At 37.0% G+C, this 25,342-nt stretch overlaps 1 protein-coding gene across 2 annotated transcripts in view; it reads right to left on the bottom strand.

The window, feature by feature from the left end:
- Kifap3 (kinesin associated protein 3) overlaps positions 1 to 25,342 on the bottom strand; it is a 139,248-nt gene that overhangs the window by 87,461 nt on the left and 26,445 nt on the right. For both annotated transcript variants that reach the window (XM_021639423.2, XM_021639424.2), the window contains exons 7-10: positions 24,751 to 24,875; positions 23,677 to 23,775; positions 19,399 to 19,577; positions 14,849 to 15,011 (exon numbers count right to left, since the gene is read on the bottom strand). In XM_021639423.2, coding sequence (XP_021495098.1) covers positions 14,849 to 15,011; positions 19,399 to 19,577; positions 23,677 to 23,775; positions 24,751 to 24,875 — 566 coding nt within the window. The remainder of the gene's footprint in view (positions 1 to 14,848; positions 15,012 to 19,398; positions 19,578 to 23,676; positions 23,776 to 24,750; positions 24,876 to 25,342) is intronic.

Raw genomic sequence — 25,342 nt, 5'->3', positions numbered from 1 at the left:
AATTAAAATAAAAAAGTTAAAAAGATACACAAAATAAATGTAAAATTTATTCAGGACACTATATTTTATTTGGACAAAATGCTGTATATATACTTTCAATTCCTGGACTTAATCATTAAAGACCAATAATAAATTAAATAAAGCACCGTTCAGTGGACCATCCTTGAAATATGACTTCTGTCCTTACACAATTATGAACGGAAGCTATGTGAGTGAAATTAAGTACTATCATGATCCTAAGGAAGGTAGAAATAGATAATGGAGGTGGTTTTGTTCCTACCATAACACGCTGTGCCACCATTATCCTCCCTTCCTTTCTCCATCTGTATTACAATGAACATTTGTGGGGCTTCCCACTTACAGAATGAATATACAATTCTCACATCAGATACTCTGAACAATAACTTGGGATAGGTTCACTTTATTTCTCCATTTTTACACAACACAGAAGGCTGAGTGAAGGCGGACTGACTTACCTAATGTCATTCAGTCAATAAAGAGCACAGGGAAAGCGAAAGCAGATCTCTAAACACGTTACTTTTCTATGTTCCTTTCATCCATTTACCCATCTAACCACACACCTACCATGTGCTTGGTCATGCTCTCGGCCCTGGGGACACAGAAGTGTGGAACAGTAATAACACTATTTTCATATCATGAAACTTACAGTATCTGAGAACGGATGGGTGTGATGTATGAGTGTCTTGCCTGCTTCTATGTGTGTGCACCATGTGTGTCTGGGGTGTGTGGAGGGCAGCAAGCATGCTGGATTCTCTGGAACTGGAGTTACGAATGGTGGTGAGCCACTATGAGGGTACAGAGAACTGAACCTCAGCCCTTTACAAGAGCAACAAATGGTCTCACCAGCAACACCATCTCTCTAGCTCCTAACAGTGGATTTTGAGTAGAGAGGATTTAATTTAATTAAGAAGGTCACTCCATGCTGTGTTAACAGACTGTAGGACAAGAGTGGAAACACAAACAGCAGTTATAATGCTACTAGGTTAAATCAGGAAAGAGGGTTGTGGCTGGGACTATGGCAGTAGTAGTTATATTTTAAAAGTAAAGCAGACAGTTTAGATGTAGAGTGGGAGAGAATAAAGCAGTCAAAGACAAATCCCCCATCTTGGGCATCTTTAACTGAAAGAGGAAGTAATCATTTGCTGAGTTTATGCAGAGGTGGGGTAGAGATCAGGAGCTTAATTCTGAAGTCAGAAAGTCTTCAATGCTAGCAAAGCTTATCAAGTAGGATGTCTGGAGGAGAGGCCTTGGTGAGGAGGCTGAGATCATGCATTATTTTATTTGTCTGGGGGTCATCTTTATGGGCAGAGTATTTAGATGAAATGAACAAGTCACCAGAGGACTAGCACAGCTAGAAGATAAGGTCTAGGACAAGAACTTGGCTGCACTCTAAAACATACAGCCTGGGGAATAAGGCAGAAGCAGGAGACTGAAAACGACTGGGATCTTAGGGCATTTCTAAACAAATGACAACAATTCAAGAGGACACAACTGCAGAAATGCTGTTCAGCAGTTTAGAAGTGTGATGATGGTGTATGAGGGAGGCTGTGTGGAGGTGAGAGATGGATTTGAGAACATTCAAAAGTGTGTGCAACAATGAGAATAGGGAGAAAAGGGGAAGGAAGAGAGAAAGGGGGGAGGGGCACGCAGCGGTGAGATAATAATGTCCTTATCTTCACGCTCAGCTCATGTCCTCTTTTTGTTTTACTGAAAAAGTAGAACCAGTTAAAAACAAAAACAGAAAACAGCTTCCATAGTTCCCCTCGTACCTGCATCTGCTCTGCAGCTGTACTATTGGCATTTCCCTAGTTTCATGGATGAGCCATCCTCTCTTCTCTAGGCCAGCACTTCCACGTCCTATTGCCCTGTCCCTTCTCCTATTCCAGGTGCTTGCTGAGGATGGGACATCAATGACAAACTGAATGAACAGAATTCTACCCCACTAATATGTTAATCGCCCAGAATTTATTGTCTGATGCTGACCCCACTGTGCTTAGGACCTCCTGTCTCCTCTTTCATGATGCCATGCCTCTTTCAACTCCAAACAGTACCAAATAAATTGGAAAACAATTATGGAAAAAGAAAAGGCAAGTGTTCTAACAAATGTCTAAAAGTGAAATGTCTGCGGCAAATGAGAGGGTTTGTGGCCATAGCTATACAAATATAAAGTTATTAGTAAGAATATGGATGGGGATAAAAATGAATAAAAAACAAAATGTAGGAATAAATCCCTCAAAATCTAGGAAAAATTACATGCCCAAAACCAAGAAAATATATTCTGACAGAATAAAAAGGGTCTTCTTCGCCAGATCTGAACTGGTAATTAAACTGGCATGTTACTGCTGCAGGACCGAGTGAATGAAATGAGAGCTGACGGCATTAAAGCAGTACTCCAATGCACCCGTTTTCGGAGTGTGGCCCTGAGGCTCAGTAAGGGAGCCTCAAGCATCACAGCATTTTGATGAAACCTTCCAATGCAGTACTTCCCTACTTTATTAACAAAGTATTTTCCAAGCTAGGGTGCTGGTGCACGCATTTAATCCCAGTACTCAAGAGGCAGAGACAGGCGGATCTCTGTGAGTTTGCGGCTAGCCTGACCTACAGGGTGAGTTCCAGGCCAGCCACGGCTACACAGAGAAACCCTGTCATGAAAAACAAAACAAAACAACCAAACAAAAAAAGTGTTTTCCAGGTTTTAAATTCTCATTTTCTTATAGATTTAAAGCTGATTTATATAATATGTGATACCAGAGAACACTTTCCAGGGAGATATTAGAGCCAGCTGCTGTCTAGTGAGGCTGCCTGAATCTAAAGAGATGTGCAAAATGCACAACAGGGCTACTTCTTTCACTACTTGGGGGGAGGTATGAAAGTAATATTATACTAACAGGTGGCAAGTTTATTTATTTTCACAAACGCAAAGAGTCACATGTTTAAAGTGAGACTTGTATGTTTGTGTTTTTTTTTTACTTGAAATTAAGTTACTATTTTACAAGTTGATGTTAAAACTCAGAACATTCCTCGGTTTAAAATGTATACCAAAGCACCTCAGTAAAGTTCTAACTTTACAAAACAGTATACCAGTAACTGTCAAGGTGTGGCCATTACTGATACTATGAAATGTACACTTCTTAGAACACAGTTGCTGCTCTGTCAGTATCAACACAGGCTGATGCTGTGTCAGTGCTTTTCACAAGAACCAGTGTCAAGATCAACTAGCCTCTCCAAATGAGCACAGCTCAGTTGGGTAGCGGGGCTTATTTCTGTGCTAATGTTCATCTCAGACATACATACCAGTCTTTAATTTATAAAACATCTATGCAAAAGCCACAGAGAATCTCAGCAAACATTTGCCTGAGCAAATTTTCAAGTTCAAATAACTTGAAATAAGCAGTATTTTCGAGTTATTTTTCAAAAACAGCATCATCCATTTCCCCAGGGCGTTGATGAATGAACACACTGTGACAAGGAATTTCCATGTCATCTCCCAAACTTGACTGTTCTGACATAAGGAAGCACTCTCGAGACACATCAATGCCACATGTTTTAACGAGTTTTGACAGGAGATTTTTTTTTTTTTGATAATATGATTCTTACATGAGCCAAAAAAAAAAAAAAAAAAAAAAAAAAATCTTTAGAACACTTTTAGAAAGTCAACACCATGGAAAGCCTGAAACGCCATGTAAGTGAAGCCAAGCTTTCTAAGTCTAACTCAATTTGCATATAATCACTGTCACTGAGAGCAGCATATGATACACTTCCCAGATGGTCAAGTAACCAGACACAGGAGCTCTGGGTCAAAGGGCAGGGATGATAGGGCTGGGCAGGGATAAGCAAAGGGTCCTTACAAAATACCAGGAAAGCAAAAGAAGAGAGAGAGAGAGAGAAAGAGAGAGAGAGAGAGAGAACCCAGTAAGTCTATTTGACAGCAGTCAAGAAAAGAAAGACAAAGTAATACTTATATACAAGGTTTTCCATAGAACCAACCAAAATTTTGAAACCATTTAAGAAATAATGCCTTCTTTTTTTCTATGATCAGGAATAGGACAAAACTATTCAAACAAACCAATTTCAGTAAAAACAGAAAAAAAAATCTAATGATTTTTTAAACATTCTTTATGAATTCCTTTGTTTCTATAGTATTAAAGAGCAAAAAAAAAAAAAAAAAAAAAGAAAAAAGAAAAAAAGAAAAAGAAAATGCTAACTCTAAAACTCCTAAGCCAAATACTTTATATGATAAAATAATATTAAAGTATTTTTGGTTCTATTTAATTTTGGTGTCCCCCAGAGCCACACATACTAAAAGAACGGAGGTCCTCTCTTTTGACTTTATTAATTATTCACACTATACAATATTTTTAGGTGTTCATGTTATTGGTGTTCGTTTTTAGGGTCAACCTCACAACAGCAGGGGTGCCAGCGCACAAGTCACAAGCCCAGCAGACAAAGAAGGGTGATCAGGTCTCTAAGACCCACCAAGCTTAGCTAAATCACCTATTATCAACAATAAGAAGTTTAGAGACTGGACATTTTTTTCATACAAGTCTTTGACTTGCTTCGTTAGAGTTACACCAAGGTACTTTATGTCTTTTGAGGCTATCGTCAAGGGTGTCATGTCCCTATTTCTTTCTCAGCTCATTTGTCTTCTATATACAGGAGGGCTACAGCTGGGATACAAAGAGAATAGAATAAATTGTAATGAAAAAATAAATTAATTAAATTAAAAAATAAAAGTAAGTTTAAACTATGGAGCCCTCAAATAATAAAGAAAATATACTTGAATTTGATAACATTTCTACTTGAACAGCATAAAAAAAATAACTTCTGGAAACTTCCACTACATGCATGGCCCTACAAACTGTTCAAAAACAGTTTTTCCATTTTTCTTTTAATTCTATTTCATGGAAATCACTCTTGGGACATGCCAAAACATATCCTAAAATACCTTAGTTTACAAAATGCTTAGCATGGTAAAAGCACCAGAAAATACAAAGACGCTTAGGAAGAGGTCAGAAACAGTGATATTTCTGAATGTCTGGAGAAAAAGAAGTCTAACTACTTCCTCTTACTAAACATTAAATCAATCAGAGAGCATAAAGTTAATGAATACAAAACAATGACTATGTAAAAGAAATCACAGAAAAATGCACACTGCAAATACAAAAGATAAATACTGCTTTGTAAACATGTGGAATTACATGCCCTAAATAAAATATATATTATATATATGCACATAGGCAAATGCTTATTGCTTATCACATATTCATGTGAGCACTGTGCTGCAACAATGTTAAACACATCTCACACCGAGTTATAAGTCCTAAGCTTTTCAAATCTGCAGCCTTGGGAACGGTTTCTTTTTAGTATACTTTTTATATAAGCTTGATGGCCAAACATCAAATGTTAAATAAATTACTGAAAGATTCCATAGGAAGGTGAGCTTACTGCATTCAGAACTAAAGATTCAATTTCTACACACATAACAAATACACTAACAAATGTAATACCAGAAAATCAAGTGTAAAAGAACTGCAATTTCTTTGAACAAAGAACAGGACTATCCAGAAAAGTATCTGTTCATTCAAAAATGTTACAAGTTCCAGGTAGAAAGCTTAAGAACATTATTACCAGAATGAAAACCCCTGAAGAATTCATTTGGAGTTCATTTTTTAAAAAAAAAAAACACAATTCAATAAGTTCAGTTGTGAGTTTCCAAAACCTCAGGAGATTAGAAATAACACATCATGATAAGAGAGGGAAATCGCTGTTCTCCACATGCTACTTGTACAAGAGAAATGAGACAAGATGGCCAAGCAGAGAGGAAAGAAAACTACACTTAATGAAGATACACAGTGTCTTGAAACCATTCAGAAAGTATGAATTCTTGAGAATACTAATAATAGTTATAGCCTTGTACTATAAGTTATCTCCACAATTGTAAACCTAATAAAAGATGATAGCTGTGCACACAGAGCATAGCCCGTGCTAAGAAACTGCTTTTGCTAAAACATACTAACTCCTATCTCAGCTCACAAGGTTATTTAAAGCTGATAAAAACCCTAGAATTTAATCATTGTTCTAAAGATGCAGTTAACCGGGATTATAGGAACAAGAAGATCAATCAGTAAGGACCTTGATAGTAGGCTAAGAAGCCCTAAAACACCATTGAATAACTGGAAGCCAACAGACTACCATTCTAATAAGAACTTTTTTTTTTTTTTTTTTAAAAAACTAACAGTGAGAAACCCCTTCTCTATCTTCCAGAGCAGGTTCCTGTGGGAACTATGTGACTCCCATTAGGACTTTTTGAATCACCTCACAGGATCAACAGGACCACACCTTGCTAAGACTGCTTATTTATGTATATGTCTTTCCCTTCCCTAATTTTTCTTTCTTTCCAAATATGTATGTGGGGTCACTGAACCCTTTCATATATGTTCTTCCCAATATGCCATATTGATTACATTTCCTCTCAGTGTTTTCAACATTCATTCTCTCTTTAAACGGCATAGCTGGTGGCCAAGATCAGCCAGTTACACCTCGAAGAGCCAGAGCTCTTGCCCTAAACCTCCAGTAATAGCAGTCACCTTAGTTTGTGCTTTAATCACATTACTACTACTTTATTAGTATATACAAGAAAATATTTTACGAAAATACAGCTGTAATGGATTTTTGGGAGACTTGTTGCAAGCTGAAAAATCAAAACTCAAAAATCAAACACTGAATCCCAATCTTCAGCATGAAGGAGTTTTAGCATGGAACTCTTGGGAGGTGACTATTATCATTAGGTGAGATATGACTGGGAGGAAAGACAACACAAATGTAGAGCAAAATGTGATTAATGAATGCGGTGGCAGTATTCCCACTTCTGCACCAGCCATGCAAATGTTCATGTGAGAACTAACCTCCCCAGAATGAAGGAAACCAGCTGAGAGATCACAGCACTTGCTTTTAGAGTAATAATCAAAGATAGACTGAGGAACCCAAGATGGAAAGTGCCTGTGTCTCAGTTTCCCCAAACATAAGCAACAGAGTATCCAAGGAAACATCTTCCACTTGGTGGAGAAAGGGAATTGACTCCAGGTCTTAAAGCCAAGAACCTACACCATGGGAACCTACAGTGACACTGAGTACTGAAGAGCTCCAGGGCTGGTGTCATCAGGCCAGTGGCCTTCAATAGACTATGCCTCAGAAATCAAGGGATTGCTTCTACTGTCCCTTCCTCAGTTTTGTGCAGTAGAACACAGAGAAAGGCTCTGCTTTCTGCGGGCAGAGGAGTAAATTAAGCACAGGTCAGTGCTAAGTAAGTGAAATTCGGTGTCACGTTCCTGGCCTCAGCCTAGTGTCTATAGACAGAGCCTGTTGGCATTTTGAGACCCCAAACTCCAATGAAACAGAACCATATTCTAGCTTTCATCATCTGTAGCTGGCTGCCAAAGTCTTTGGTTGGGTCTTGGTTATACAATGGTATCAACAGGCTCTGAGTGTAGGTGCAATCCAGCACTGTGGTGTAGGTGATCAGGAGACTGCCAGCCTCACACTGTCTCTAAACCCAGGCAGTATAATAGAGAGAACCAAGATCTACTCGGGAAAAAAAGAAGTGAGCAGATTCTAAACTGTGTCTTCAGAGTTTAGGACTGGCCCTTCCATGTTGAGTTAAGTACCAAGTAAAATCCTGCTGAGCCTGAATACAGGAAACGAGTAAAATGAACAATGTGTCTGCCTTGCAGCCAGCAAAGGCTTGCAGTGGTAAATTATTCTTTTCAGGCACTCATGACCTCCATTTTAAACAATATATCAAGTTCACACCCAGGACAAACTTGGCTTTGGGCTTCAATAGCAGAAACAATGAAGATATGTCAACCAGGCAGGGACACACTTCAAACTTGTACTTAGGGTACCATCTAGTGGTGACACAGCAACAGTGACCATAAACTCAGAGAAAATAAGCATCTTGATTTAGAAGTCCTGGAAGAAATGGACAGATGATAAAGCATGGATTTTATCTAATTGTTAAAAGCACAGGCATTCATACTCTTCCAGCAAACATCAGTAAATTTTATACAGTTATCATCTCACAAAATAGGGTGCCACAAACTGAGCAACTGTTACTTCTGAACTTAAAATTGTTATTCTCTAAGGAGCCAAATTCAAGTAAACATGCAGGAAGAAAGCAATAAATGCTTACCAGGCAAATAAGAAGAGGGAACAAAGTAATAAAACCCAAACAAATCCTTGAGCTGGAAAGCATGCTAAATGACATGAAAAATGTGACATGGGTGTAAACAGTAAAACACCAAAGTTCAAGATAAGCTACTTGAGAATACATAGTCACAGCAGTGAACAAAGGGTTAAGAAGATGGACTTACTGAGCAACTGTTAGAGTTATCAGACCAAAGCAGACTTGAGAAACCAGAGCAGTAGAAAGTTTAGTCAAAGACAGTAACAGAAAGCCCTAAACCCAGAAATAAATTCAAAGAGCAACATACAGAAAGGGCAAAGATTACAAGTCAAAATCACACCAACCAAATATAAAACATGTACACAAGCTTCAGAGGTTAAAGACAGGATTCTTAAGGAGCTTGACAAAAGAAACGAATAACACCCAAGGTGCCCCAAGTCATCCGACGGAAGACATACAGCAAGGCTCTCACAGACAAAGCAGGAGAGAGTGGTGCAACATTCTAATGGTCTAGGAGGAAAGAAAACCTAACAAGACAATAACCATGTTAGCATGTTAGGAGATAGGAAATATTAAAAGGAGGTAAAATGGGACAACAAAAATTTCACAATGAAGGGAGGGTTGGAATATAAGCATACTGTTTTATTTGAAGGTAAGAAATGAACTATAAGAAAAAGAAAGAAAGAAAGAAAGAAATAAAGAAAGAAAGAAACAAACAAAGAACCAACCCCAAACCCCAAATCAACATAAAAAAGGGAAAAAACCCAAACAGGTTATATTATGGCTACAGGAAATCATGACATGAATAAAAACATTAAATTTAAGCCAATTAAATTCTCCAGAGAGTGACAATGAAATTTCTTCTTTTATGTTTAGGAGAGCTTTTTCTGCAGGTATGTATATGCACGCAAATGTGTGCCTGGTGTCTGCAGAGGTCAGAAAAGGGCATCAGATCTATTGGGACTGGAGTTTCAGATGTCTGTGAGCTACTTTGTGGGTCTGGGAGTCTAATCCAGGTTCTTTGCAAGATCTAGAAGTGCTCAAAATTGCTGAGCCAACTCTCCAGTCATGATACATACATACATACATACATACATACATTCTATATATATATATATATATATATATATATATAATGACATGGAAAGTCATTCTATAATGATAAGGGTATCAAGTGTACAAAGAGGAAGAACAATGAGAGCCACAAGTGCCTCCAACACTGAAAGAAGCAATCATAATCCCTGGAAGGTGACAGACTCATTGGAATGATAGCTCACACAGACAGACAAAGCAACATAGAATTGCAATTGCATAATATATATATATATATATATATATATATATATATATATATATATATATTTTAGGCCCAATTGAGGCTTGCAAGGTGGATCAGTGGGTAAAGGCACTTGTCACTAAATCTGACAGCCTGAGTTCAATCGCTGGGTCCTACATAGTGGACGGAGAGAATCAACACCCACAAGTTGCCTTCTGATCACCATTTGTACAGTGTGGAGCACGTGCACATCCTACCACACATGCATGAGTGTACATACACGTGTATACACGCTAAAATACATGCAATAAAAATGGAAAGGTTCAATTATATGATGAATACCTCTGATAATGGGAAAGAAAATGGATATTTCACATAAATAGATTCTAAAAAAGGAGCTAGCATCTCTATTTACACCAGAAGAGGTATTTTGGATTTTTTTTTGCTTTTGTTTTTATCTTATTTTATCATTATTTTTAGATGCCTGTTTGTTTTCTTTTTTATACTAAAGGAAGAAACATTTAAAAGCCTCTGCCCTGCAGACTGTCAAAGCAGATGCTGAGCCTTATGGTCAACTGTTGGGCAGAGTGAAGGGAATTTTATGTAAGAACTGGGAAAGAGATGGCTCAGTGGTTAAGAGCACTGTCTGCTCTTCCAAAGGTCATGAGTTCAATTCCCAGCAACCACATGGTGGCTCACAACCATCTATAATGTGAACTGATTCCCTCTTCTGACAGGTGTAAATGCAGATAGAACACTCATATACATAAAATAAATAAATCTTTAAAAAACAAAACAAACAAACAAACAAAAGAACTGGGAAATAGTAAGAGCTGGAGAGGACAGGGTCTCCACAAGGAGAGCAACAGAACAAGAAAATTTGAACACAGGAACTTCCCAGAGACTCATACTCCAACCAAGGACTATTCATGGAGATAACCTAGAACCCCTGCACAGATGTAGCCCATGGCAGTTCAGTGTCCAAGTGGGTTACATAGTAATGGGAAGAGGGACTGCCTCTGACATAATCTGATTGGCCTGCTCTTTGATCACCTCCCCCTGAGGGGGGAGCAACCTTACAGGCCACAGTAGAGGACAATGCAGCCACTTTTGATGAGAACTGATAGACTAAGATCAGAAAGGAGAGGAGAACCTCCCCTATCAGTGGACTTGGGGAGGGGCATGAGGATGGGATCGAGAGGGGAGGAGGGAGGGGCTTATGGGGGGATACAAAATGAATAAAGTGTAATTAATAAAAAATTAAAAAAAGAAAATAGTATTATAATTATAATTGGTAACATAGTCAAAGAATTCCTAAGTTTATGTGTTCCAAATCTGAAATTCTCCATGACCCATATCATAACATAATCCAGCAGCTGCTAGAATCCTACATCATTCTCCATGTATCACATGCTTATATGTCTTCCCTGGATTTGTATTTTTTCCTTTTTTTAAATTTTTACTTAATTAATTTTACATCTTGACTGCAGTTTCCCTTCCCTCCTCTCCTCTTAGTTCCTCTCCTTACTGCACATCTCCTCCTCTCCTTTTAGTTCCTTTCCTTACTGCTCATCTCCTCCTCTCCTCTGATTCTCCAAAGGAGGTCATTTTAATCAAAAGCAGTAAAAAGAAACATGGAAAGTCATTCTATAATGATAAGGGTATCAAGTGTACAAAGAGGAAGAATAATGAGAGCCACAAGTGCCTCCAACACTGAAAGAAGCAATCATAATCCCTGGAAGGTGACAGACTCATTGGAATGATAGCTCATACAGACAGACAAAAGCAACATAGAATTGCAAGAGTTAACCTGTGCCAGTCAACAGGCATCTATAGAACATCTCATCCAGGAGCTGAAGAATATATATATAACTTTTCAGCAACACCTGGAGTGCTCCACAACAGATTATAGGATAGGCCATAAAACAAGCCTTTACTAATTAAAATAATTAAAATTATATCACTATCTAACCCAATCACAATGTAATAAAACTAGAAATCAGTAACATGAGGAAACATATAAATACATAGCAATTTCACATATACATCCAAACAACTAATGAGTCAAGGAAGAAATTAAGAGGGAAATTTAAAATGATTCTCAAAACAAATGCAAATGAAAATATAACACATTGTTGTGGAAGAAGCCCTGAGTGGATCTGTGTTGTTGAGATGAGCCATCCATGCCTAGAACCAAAGCCTCAGACTCATGGGAAATTGGCAAAGCCTTCTCCCCGGTAAGTGATGCTCAGGGGCATGACAAAAGTTTCATGTGGTCTTGAGTGTTCAGAAAATGTTCAGCACCCAGTACCCACACCCCACACCCAGGTATTACACAGATGTCCTGATCCCAGTTCTTCTGTGTGTATGGATGTGTCTTTTCCCATCCCCTGTCTACTCAGGTCAATTTCTTGAACTTTGTAAGATGCAACAACATGCCAAAATCCAAGGGATGTGGCAAAGCAGTTCTAGAAGGGAATTTTATAGCAATCAGCACCTCTATCAAAATGCCATGCTACACTCTGGGAAAGGATCTTAACCAACCATATCTCTAACAAAGGACTAATATCCAGAATATACAAAGAACTCAAGAAGTTAAACAGCAACAAACTAAACAATCCAATAAAAAAATGGGGTACAAAGCAAAACAGAGAATTCTTAATAGAGGAATACTGAATGGCAGAGAAACACTTAAATGTTCAATGTCCTTAGTCATCAGGGAAATGCAAATCAAAATGACCCTGAGACTTTACCTTATACCCATCAAAATGGCTAAGATCAAACACTCCAGTGACAACACAAGCTGGAAAGGATGTGGAGAAAGGGGAACCCTACTCCACTGCTGGTGGGAATGCGAACTTGTACCACCACTTTGGAAATCAATCTGGCACTTTCTCAGACAACTAGGAATAGCACTTCCTTGAGATCCAGCTATACCACTCCTAGACATAGTTCCAAAATATGCTCAACTATACAACAAGGACATTTGCTCAATCATGTTAGTAGCAGCTTTATTTGTAATAGCCAGAAGCTGGAAACAACCCAGATGTCCCTCAGTTGAGGAATGGATACAGAAATTGTGGCACATCTACACAATAGAATATTACTCAGCAATAAAAAACAAGGAAGTCATGAAATTTGCAGGCAGATGGCGGGATCTAGAAAAGATTATCCTGAGGGAGGTATCCCAGAAGCAGAAAGACACATATGGTATCTAATCACTTGTAAGTGGATATTAGACCTATACTATAAGATAATCATAATAAAATCTGTATACCTAAAGAAGCTAAGCAAGGGGACGACCCTGGGTAAGATGCTCAATCCTCATTCAGAAAGGCAAATGGGATAGACATCAGAAGAGGGAGAGAACAGGGAACAGGACAGGAGCCTACCATAGAGGACATCTGAAAGACTCTACCCAGCAGGGTATTAAAGCAGATGCTGAGACTCATAGCCAAACTTTGGGCAGAGTGTAGGGAATCTTCTGAAAGAAGGGGGAGATAGAAAGATCTGGTGGGAACAGGAGCCCCACAAGGAGAGTAATGAAACCAAAATATCTGGGCCCAGGGGTCTTTTTTGAGACTGATACTCCAATCAAGGATCATGTATGGAGATAACCTAGAAACCCTGCACAGATGTAGCCCATGGCAGCTCAGTCTCCAATATGGATTCCTTAGCAAGGGGAACAGGGGCTGTCTCTGACATGAACCCAGTGGCTGTTCTTTGATCACCTCCCCCTAAGTGGGGAGCAGCCTTACCAGGTCACAGAGGAAGACAATGCAGCCAGGCCTGATGAGGCCTGATAGGCTAGGGTCAGAGGGAAGGGGAGGAGGACCTCCCCTATCAGTGGACTAGGGGAAGGGCATGGGAGAAGAGGGAGGGAAGGTGAGATTGGGAGAGAATGAGGGAGAGGGCTACAGCTGGGATACAAAGTGAATAAATTATAATAAAAAAGTATCACAAAATCTCAACCTATCATTGCACCCCAGGACTAAAGACTGGACCAAATCAACCAATATAGATAGAGATCTTTGCAGCAGAAATAAATGAAATAATGATTTAAAAAGCATAAAGGATCAACACAATTAAAACTAGGTTTTATGAAAAGAAAAACAAAAGTTATACAATCTAGGAAAACCAGAAGAAATAGAGAAAAGGTTTAAACTGAATTAAAGACAAAAGAGGAGTAACTGTAACTATAATACAGAAATACAAAGAATTGTTACATTTTTATGAACTACAACAAATTTGATAACTCAAAAGAAATGGACAAATTTTTGAGCCTGTATGCCTTATCCTAATTAAATTATCAAGACAGACAATGTAAACAGACTAGTAATTAGAACGAATCAGTAATAAAGAATGTTCTCCCATCAAAACAGCCCAGGACCAAATGAATTCAACTACTGAAGATTACCAAATATTTAGAGACCTAACATTAGAGAAGTAATACAAAATGAAACAAACAAATAAACAAAGAACCCCAAACATAACGAAAATGGAAGTCAATGCTACCTTGAGTTGAAAATTTGATAAATATACATTAAAACAACAACAACAAGTTACTGGTTAATAATCCTAATGAACACAGATAATAAAACTTACTACCAAATAATATTCCCTAGCACACACACACACACACACACAAAAAACATTCACCATCAAGTGATAGATAACTCGTGTCAGAAATTCAAGGATGGTTCAATGCTCATAAATCAATACCACAAAAATAGAATAAAAAATCTACTCATCTCATTAGACAAAAACCAAACCAAAATGTTTAATAGAATAAAATATCCCTTTATGAAAGAAAACTAAGTAAAATATGTGCCATAAACACCAAGCCCAGAGAAAATATACTGAATAGAAAACAGCTAGATTTTTTCTCCTAAATTGAAATCATTTGCAAATTATGACCACATATGTAAGAAAACTTTCAACATTCTATGCTTTTTAAATTAATTTTTAAAGTTTAGCAAAATTTCAATATACAAACAAGTTAGTAGGACTCCCATATACAAATAATGAATAATAAAAAATTATAAACATGAATGATGTGAGCTTATTTTGAAAGGGTAAAAAGATGTCTGATAATGAAGTTTAACCAAAGTAAAAAATCTTCATGATATCTGTTAAGTATTCATGAATGAAATTGAAGAACACACACACAGAAAATTCATCCTGTGTTTATGAAATGGAAAAATAAATACTGTTAAATATCCATGTTACCCAAAGCAACCTGCTCATTTTTTGACTCTTCAATTTCTAGTTAGAAGAAGTTCTAACGGATGAGTTTTGCCTACACAAAGTTTGACTTTCCAATGAGGCTGCAAATGTCATGAAGCAGCATCATCAATGTTAAAGCATACCAAGGAGTGCGGTGAGCTTTGGGAGGAGCCCAACTTGTACCATCTTGTTCCTCAGGCCTGTGTCAAATGAGAGGTTTAATAAAAGCCGGAGGGTGATATTCAAGAGATCTTCATGTTCACAGGGTATCATTTTTACCAGCTTTTCAACAATATCCATTTCTACCTACAGTAAAAGATAAAATATATTTACATCAGATTACAAAATAAGATATAAAAGGATACAACAGAATCTTTTTATTTGAATGTATAACTATTTCATAAGTATGTATTAGCTTACATTCTCAATTCAACCTCTAAATCGAACTTTTTTATATTGAAATCAAACTTTTAAGGAGGAAACATACACTCTTATATTATCCATTCCCTTCCCTTATTTAGCTGCCATCACCTGGAAAACAAACTGAATTTGATCCTTGAAAACGCTGCATAATTGAATACTACCCATTACATTCCAGGCCTCCTACAAGAACAAAGACGGTTTCATTTGGCTTTCAAGATTTCCTCTGTCTGAAAAGAGTGGACAGATAGAACAAGTAACGGAAATACAATATAATAAACAACAAACAAACTGATGAACAGAAGTGTTCTGGAAGCACCACAGAAGAAGTCATTAACACCAGAAGCTTACAGACAGACCATAGGCAGACTGTGGAGGTGTTTAAGGTTCGGCTAAGGAAGTCAACATTGCCTTATACATTGCGGACTTTTCTTTTCAATTTTAAGTCCAAGTGGTGATAGGTCAGAGTAGTTCTTTGGCCTGCAACCCCCTGAAATCCAAAGTATCAGACCACTGTTGTAATAAGGTCTTAAGGAAAGAGGCCTCAGGCCCTTTATCTCTATCTACATGCTTAGTAAGGTAACTGTCTATGCTATTAACCAAGAGTAGTAAATGCAAATACAAGTCTGGGACACTGAAGCTAAAACATCAAATTTTTTATGTTTAATTCAAGATGATATTTTGAAATCTTATCAAAATTGGGAGACCCTGGGCTTTAAGAAATGGCTAAAAGTTTAGATTTAGGATCAACATATTATGTCTACTGAAACTAATGTGGCCCACTGTCTGTTTAACACAACCAATGAAAGATTTTTTTCTGTCTAGCCCATTACATTTTTAAATAACTTTAAAAAACTTAATAAAGACTATTTCACAATACATGAGATTAAAATTTGACTTCCCTAAGGTTTTTTTCACTCACTCACACACATACATCATATATTTGTATAGGCATATGATTTCTTCTCTAGATTTTATAAAACCTCATTGAGCTATGGTACAAAGTTACAGAACTGGCAATTATTTATCTGGTAATGGAAGATTACTTTAAGGAAGCAACCAGAAAAATCTGGTTGGAAAAATACCTCACGTCTAAAAGGAGAGATCCTATAAAAGTTCATAGGTTTTAGAGAAAACTGAAAGATTTATGAAGATCATGACCCATACTAGGGGCTGACAGTAAAATAAACATAGAGATATAAATGATATAGAAAGCTAGGACAATTAGAAAAAGAATAACATTGGAGGCTCTGCTCTGCCTGACCTCAAAGCTTACAAGGCTCCAATAATCAAGAAAAAGAAAGGTGTAAGTGAAAGTCGCACAGGCGCACACTCAGGCACAGAGGCCACGCACTGGAATGCAGTGGGAAATCTTTAGAAAGACGAGCTAACACAGCCTAGTGGGGCGGCTATAAAAACCTGCTGGAATGTTAACTGAGCAATATTATCTGTGCAGCAGTAAGTCCCCGGTCGAGTTTCAGATGTGTCATAGGCCAATGGTCTGGCCTCATATAATTAAAGCAGCTAAGGTGATATGTTAAAACAGTGTGCTGAGTCTATATAGGAATTCTGTTGTTTTTTAAAATTGGCTTTTTCTTATGATGAAAAATGCCTGTAGACATATTTGGCTAGTTTCAAAACTAGGAAGCATTCAATCTGCAAACAAAATTTCTTTAAGACATTTTAAAAGTGAACACAGCATGAAGCAGATTATCAAGATTAAAGTGCTTTGGAGGCATAGCTTAGTCTTTTATTTTTGCTTCCGTATTGTAATCACTGGATTAAAATGAATTACCCAGATACTGCTCAACTGGTCTTTTTATTAGATGTGTTAACTATAGATGAACATTTCTTCAATTTCATTATTCTATTCACTTTCTTCTACACGGTAAGGGAAAGGCTTATTAAACACTTATTGTGTGTTTGTTGTTTTCACACTCAAAGTTCAAAACAACAAATCCATTTTAAACCCTTTAAGTTGCTGTAGTGCAGCTCATGTCAACTTCTGCCTTAATAACAATATATCCCTCCAGTCAAGGAAATAAATATAAATTAATAGGCCAGAAGACAACATCAAGAAACAGAACCACAGACATACAGATAATTGCCTTTCAATATGACAAAAAGGCAACTTCAATAACACTGAAAGACAATAAAAAAACAAAAACATCTTTTAACAGCAGAGCTGAAACAAGACCATAGTTGACAATATCATAAGCAAATCTTTTCAAATCTTCTTTTAAAGATTTTTACTTTATGTGTATGTGAGTGCCTGCCTGCTTATCTGTAGGAGCACGAAATGCATGCAGATGTCCACAAAGGATGTTGATTCCCTGGTTTTGGAGCATCAGATGGTTATGAGCTTCTCGATATGAATGCTGGGAATGGACGTGTTCTTAACCCAAAAAGCACATCTTGATCTATACTTCATACCATATTCTAACTTAACTCAAATAAAATAACCAGTCTAAAACAACAGCAAAACCCTACAAAATTTCTTGAAGAAAGCTTTTGTGAGTTAAATGAAGAATGCTTTAATGCAATACCAAACCATAACCAATTAAAAGCATTTCTTTATATACTGGACTTCACCAAAATTGAAAACTTCACTCTTTATGGGAGAATAAAAAAGATAAGTTACAGAAGAGAATAAAATACATGAAAAACACATAACTGATAAAGAGCTTTGCATGTTCTATATAAAATTGAGTCATTAGCAAAAACAATAAGTAAACCCGTACAATGTACATTTTTTTTTCTACTGTTGCTCTTAAAATCATGCTAACATGACTCAGTCTTATACTACTTAAAAAGGTGCCAGGTTAAAATATTGTATCTTTGTTCCATAATAACTATTGTACAATTTAAAGCATGAATTAAATGATTGATGTGAAATTAAATTTACCTTAAAATATATGAGGAATATATAAATTTACCTTAAAATATACATGGAAATGGTTGAGATTAATGTTAGTCCTGTCCCTAGCTGAGAAGCTATTGGCATTTGATGGCTGCTGGGGCACGGAAATTCAACTTTCTTAGGGAATGTAGCCCTGAGATGCTGCCCATGGTCTGATATATCATCCTATATCTTGAACATACAGGAAGCACTAGGGGAACTCAGTGGGTTTAAAAAAAAAAGAGTTCATGAAGTTGGGAAGGAAATTTGGGTGTGGTGGAGTGTAGGAAATTGGAGGGGAGTGAAGGTGGGATAAATCATCAAAACACCATGTAAAGACATGAAAGTCTCAATAAAATCAGTATAAAAATTGCTGTTAGTCTTGTTTGGAAACCACAGTAAGAAAATAATGGGATTAAGGATTGCCACATGTAATCCCAGCACTTGGGAGGTGGAGGCATAAGATAAGTAACTCAAGACCAAGATTGAGGACATCCTGGGCTAAATGACACCGTGTCTCAAAAGCCCCCCAAACCAACAGAACAAATAAAAACCCTACCCACTACACAACAACAATAAAAATAAATCTTAATTTCTTCCCCTCAGGAGGCAAAAAAAAAAGTATGAGCCTGAGTTTAGAGATACGTTTGAGGGAAGTACTTAGTGTCTGTGAGACTTTGCTATCTCTGGGTAAAATCAGGGAACCAGAGTGATTAAATGTGTCAGGCATGTATATCTAGCAGAATTCTGAAGGTACTAAGTCCTTAAGATCCTGTCACATATAAGCGCCTTTCTCCCTGAAAAACTGAAGCGCAAACGTCTAAAGGAAATATCTGACTTCTCATAAAATTAAGTACTTCTCATAACCCTGGATGAGTAATTAACTTTGCTGAGCTTCACTCTTTTCTTATCCAATAAAAACGATGTTTAATGAGTTATTTTCTATCTTCTGAGTCTACGATATCACTGGAAATTAAATGTAAATGTAATACTAATGTTGGTAACTTTAACTTTCTGACAGATTAACCACTTCATGATGATCATACTTAATTAAAAGCATTTAGTGAACACACTAAAATCAGAAATGCAAGGGGTAAAACAGTTTAAGTAACACCAAATGAACCTGAAAGTTTGCGCTATTTTTTAAAAGATATTAGGTATATCTATTCTATGATATATTAGAAAATACTTTTACTTAGAAAGCTTCAATTACCTAGAATAGTAATGATATTGCTTGTATTTCCTAATGAACCATTACAGTTATTATAAAATATTCATAATTATGTTAGTAGCAGTAGGAAATACTTCTTTTATCTGAATAGCTTAACTTTAAAATGGCTAATGTAGACTATTTGAAGGAGCTTTGTACATTACCATGTCATTTTTATTCTCCATAAAAATGCTGAGTTTCTTCAAGAATGACACAACGAGAATGAGTAGCTCAAAATTGTCGCGATCAAGAGCCTTCACCAACATGTGAACTATATTCTTGTTCCTCATCTTCAGTTCTGTACGGGTGTCCTCAGCAAGATTCAGAAGCAAATAGAGAGCAACTAGGAAATAAAAACACATGAGAGTTGAATGGATGGCATATTGAATCAGTAATTAAAATGAGTTCTATTTACCAAGATCATGGACATAGTTCTTAGAAGGTTCTATTATTATGTTAAAATTTTTAACAAAATTAAGCCATTAAGCTTTATCAAATGAGGTACAGATATTACATGATACAACACCTAAAATCATATTCCTCTAGGTGCTCTATTTTATTACCTTTTAATTAGCACACAATATACTAAACTTCATTGTGCATTTTAAAATGTCTTGTTTTTGTTTATCTTCCTCCCTCTGCTCCATCCCCAAGCCCATTTGTGCTTCTCCTTCCCCATTAGCCTCATTTTTTTCTTCCATGTCACATGTGCTCTAGGAATATCATATGCTTATGAAGCTGAGACTATAAAACTACATATAATGGTTCCTATTCCCCAGGAACGTAGAGTTTAACAGTAATTAAATGGCAATTAATGGTATATAAGTCACCAAATAAACAGGGGAAATAATTTTATAAATACAAAAAAGTAAGGAAAGATATCATTTCACAAAATTTCTATCTCCAGTGGCTGCTGTGAGACAATGCTATCCTAGGGATGATTTGAGACATTGGAGGATACAAAAGCATCTATTTCTCACATTTGAATCCATTTTCAGTTAGTCACTACAAGAGTTGACAAGTCAACTGTTATACCAGATGGGCCAAGGGCAGGCTCTACCAGTTCTAAATAAAATTTCCTTTTGATGCCTGTAATAAAGCCCCTGGTTGCCCACAGAAACCAAGACTCTTCTTTCCTGCAAGTGAGAATTGTATGCTAAGTTATAGTTTTCATTTTGACTTGACAGGAATTTTCACAGTGTGGCTTAAAAAATCTTTTCCTGTCAAAATTATGTAGGTTATTAATGACTATAATCGTTTTTGCTCTTTAATGTCTTGATGTTACTCATTCTGGCAATTTATTTAATGGTTTTGTCTGTTTAGACAGAAGTTCACTATCAGCCCAGGCTGACTCTAAACTTGTGATATTCCCATCTAAGCTTCCCCAATATTAGAGTCATGGCATCACTTCCCCAGCCCTCTTTTAACATTATCCTCCACCTTAAAACCTTAATGCAAAGAAGATGGAAATATAAGCAAATATGTCTGTATACTTATATTAATACAAGTTGATAAATATCTATTTAGTGAATATTTGCAATAGAAAGCCAAATTATACTTGCATGTATGACAGCTATTATGCTACTCAACAAAAATAACTTAGTTCTAAAACATAAGCAATGTAGCATAACTAAACATTTTTTGCATAAACATTTTATAGACAGGAAAGCTAGATGCACATAACTGAAGTAACCTGCCCTTTCTACACAGGTAGGAGGCAGCAGAACATAATTAAAACACAATCCCAGCAGAGTCTCAAGCTAAGTCACTTCTGCTGCTCCGTCAGCTGAACTTCCATGCAAGATAATGCAGGAAGACTTGAAGGTTATATTGGAAGCGTTTAGAAGCCTCTGTCAAAGTAGATGTAGGGTTGAAGAGCACCTATCTCAAAATTAGCAGGACTTTGGCATTGGGTTTTATTTGTAAATACAGACTTTCTACTGCAGTTGCAAAATAAGACGATGTGATGATGAATTAGGGGAGAGTGTTAATACAGTAATTTGAAGCCCTAGCTGAAGATGGAAGCGGACACTGGAGTGATTTGCAGCAAACCAGGATGTATTAGACAGCTGAGAGATAGCAAACTGATATAGAAGTAGCCACTCCCTCTAGAACCAACAGAAGAAACACAGTCTTGCTATCACTGTGACTTTGGCCTGCTAGCCTTCAGAACTGTGAGAGGATAACTACCATGGCTTCAAGAGAGTCACTTTGAACAACTTCATTAGAGTGGGGATTCATTTTAAACTGTCATAGAAACAAATAACAAAAATTAAAATACACCAACTAAGGTTTTCACAATACTAGACATTAAACGACGAAGAATAGTAATCTCTGAGAGGTAAGAAACAAAGGAAATAGCCATGTGACTGCCTGGAAGGCTGTCTAGGCAAAGTTTCCACATCACCACACAAGAAAGAAGCCAGGCAGAGCCCGACAAGTCTCTAAGCAAAGGGGATGGACTGAAGGGCCTGATGGAAGCCAAATTAACAGAAAAGAGCACTGCAGAAGGGAAGCTATACAGAGAGAACTCTGGAGTTCTATAAACTCTCCGCTGAGTAAGGAGTGCAGGACAGTTGGGCACACGTATATTTAGGATTCAATTGAGGTTAGGAACAGAACGAAAGTCTTCTCTCTCTCCCCTCCCCCTGACCTCTCTCTCTAAGACAGGGTTCCTCTGTATATCCCTGCCTGCCTCCCAAATGTTGGGATTTAAGGTGTGTACCACCACCCAGCTCCTATCAGCCTTGTTTTTTAAATTTTATTAATTCAATTTACATCTTGGTCATAGGCCCCTTTCTCCTCTCCTCCAGTCCCACCCTCCCTCCTGTATCTCCCCTCCCCTATTATTCAGAACACAGGACCCCCTCTACTCAGCACCTCCCCTCCCCCGCTCATCTAGTCACATGAGGACTGAGGACTGAGTTCATCTTCCTCCCCTGTGGCATGGTAGAGGACTCCCATCAGGGGGAAGTGATCAAAAAGCAGGCAACATAGTCCATGTCAGAGATATCCCACACTCCCCTAACTAGTGGGCCCATGTGAAGCCTATCCTACATACAAGACCTGCAGGGACAAAGACAGAATAGATAGAGCAGAGATTGAGGGAATGTCCAACCAATGTGGGCCAACCCTAAGACCCACCCATGGAAGAAAGCCAGCCCCTATCACTGTTAAGGATACTCTGATGTGCTTGCAGACAGGAGCTACCAGAGTTGTCCTCTGAGAGGCTCCACCCAGCAACAGTTCAAAACAGATACTAAGACTATCAGTCTTTTTTTAATAAAATAATGTGAGACTTTTATACACTAATGGTGGGAGCATTAGGTAGAAGGACTGCAGGAAGACCATGTCTGCGTTGTAGTAGTCTTCTGTGAAGCTAAACATTGCTTGCTACAAGGCCTACAGATGACTGTTCAAAGGAGGACAGCAAATGCCCAAAACTGGAAAGATTCCAAATGACTATAAACAAGAGAATACAGAGAATTACCAATGGATAATTAAAAGGGAAAAATACTGATAAATACAACAACATGATGTATCACACTAACCAAACAAGATACTGTATAATTCCACTTATACCAGTAAACTACTAGAGAAGGAGGGGAAGGAAAAACAAAGAACAGACAACACATATACAAGGCAGCTTGGTAGAGATAAACATGTCTACCTGAATGTGATCACCATCCAGTAATTATTTGTATCAATTAAAATTTACCAAGTGAATTTTAATAGCATACAGTTTATTACCTATCAATTATGTCTCAATAAGACTGTTTAAACAGAACATAAAATATTTGCATAAGTATTTTGGTTATGAATAGAACTTAATATTTTACATGTTCAAAAATCAACTTAGTGTTTTAAAATTCTAACAAAACAATTATTTTTAAAGACCTAATATACTGTGATTTATATGCTGACCCAGGTAAAAGTTACTATATTCTAGGATCTTTAAACACTGAACATTGAAAAGGTGGCTAGCTTCTTCTCCAATAGGCTGAACTTAAATGCTCGATTTCAATCTTTACGCCAGGCTGGAGAAGACAGTTCAGCAGTAGGATGCCTGCTTAGCAGTGCAGTCCTGGGTTCTGTCCTTAGCAAAGTCAAACAAAACAGAACAATATGAAAACTTGAAAAATTCAGCGTAGTTAGAAAAGCTAAGAACTATCAGGGAATAAAAAGTTATCCATGTACAAACATTTTCCATGTATAAAGTTCATCAAATTAGTAATGAACTAAACTAAAATTCACAGTTGACTATAGCCAGTACTCTAATACTCAATGTCCATATCATTCGACTAAATCTTAAGACTTTGCATCTTAAGTGACACCAACACATCTTAGAAACAAAATTGATTCTTTATTAAATGAAAAATATTTTAAATTTTTACATCAGTTCTTCTAGTGTCAGGTTAAAGGAAGTGCTCAGGAGCTCATACCTCTCAACAGCTGTTCTTGTTTTACCACAAGTCCCTGGTACTTTTTAAAGGTTTTGTCATAATCCTTTCTCAAGGTTTGATTTTCAAGGTCTTCATCAAGTAAAAGCCAAGTTAAGGATCACAAGCATGAACGGAAGTGAAGAGAACCCGCGAAGACTACTTTGAGAACAGTGCTATTATGTTTTATATGCAAATTATTATTATTATTTATTAGACGCATTGCATTATGTGGCTCTGGCTGATCTCGAACTTATTAATGACTAAGCTGGCCTCAGATTCATAGAGACCCACCTACCTTTGCCCCTGGAGTACTTATGTTAAAGGCATACACTACCCAGCCTGCCCGAAACTTTAGTTACATTCCTCATCCAACAGATGAACTAAAATCTTAGCTGCAAGGCTGTGCACAACAGGACAGGTTAGCCAAAGCTCTCATAATTCCCTTGGAGTCCTCGCGGGAGAAATGTTTGAACTTTATCAAACACTTGGATTCTCAGTAATTTACATGCAAATATCATATAAAAGCTGACAAGTTTGCAACTTTTAACAGACTATAAGTGGGTCCATTCAAAAGGTACTTTCTTAAAGAAACTGATGTAGTTACATACTAATAGACTCTGTTTAAGGCAGACTCCCAAATATTCAAATATGCAGATTAAACCTAAAGCTTTTCAGCAACTTGCTCAGGTTAGAGACACCAGGGGAAGGACATTCTAAAGAATAAGGCCTGAGAGTTCCACAAAGCTGAGTTAAGAAACGCACCACACTTGCCCAAACAGTAGACATAACAGTGCAGTCACTTGAAGACTCTTATTCATTTATCCACCACTGCTGTTGGCTTCATTCCTCTACCTCACCAACTGGTCAAATGGGAACAGACAAAAGGTCTATGTCAAACTGTATTTATTCTAATAATTCCAATAATTCTAAAAATCTCTGTCTTTACCTTCAACACATTCTTGCACGATTTCCAAATAATATGACAGGAATTAAAAAAAAGAAAGAACAAACGCACCCTATCCATCCCAAGCACCTAAGCACAGGCAGCAGGTCAAAACAGCACTGAAAGGATATCAGCTTTCTTCTTCTTAGAAAGTTCTTCTTGCCAAAGCTCATGTCTTTTTAACTCATGATCAATGATATTCATACACAGTGCTCCGATTTTATAATGAGTGATGAGTCCATGAAAATGAGAAAAGCTTTAAAGAAAAATTTTTAATAAACATTAAAGAAGAGTACTTTTTTTATAAATAAATTTTGGTTTTGGCCCAAACTGCCATAAACCACACAAAATGTAAGTTTGACACACGTTTCAATGAATGAATATAATGACAGCATAATAAATCTTTAAATAAATTTTAAAAATTAAATTTAAATAAAACTTTAAAATTACAAGATTACAAATGTGTTAAAATGCTACCCTTGCCTTAAATAATATTAATAAGCAAGTTTTTGTGATTAACCACCAAATTAACTACTAAAATAGTTTCAGAATACATTCTGAAATATTGTCTAACAAAACTAACACTATGATTATACTAGGTACTCATTTTATTTATTATATATATATTTGCTAGATAATTTATTCAAATATTTATTCAATAAAATTTCTTTGCTGATGTTGGTTTATTTTTAAGATCTAATTGGCTAGAAAATTTTCATAAAA

This window comes from Meriones unguiculatus, chromosome 11, assembly GCF_030254825.1.
Source record: "Meriones unguiculatus strain TT.TT164.6M chromosome 11, Bangor_MerUng_6.1, whole genome shotgun sequence".
Classification (NCBI taxonomy): Eukaryota; Metazoa; Chordata; class Mammalia; order Rodentia; family Muridae; genus Meriones; species Meriones unguiculatus.
The sequence above is the reverse complement of the archived record's forward strand: the minus strand, read 5'-3'. Positions and strand labels throughout refer to the sequence as shown.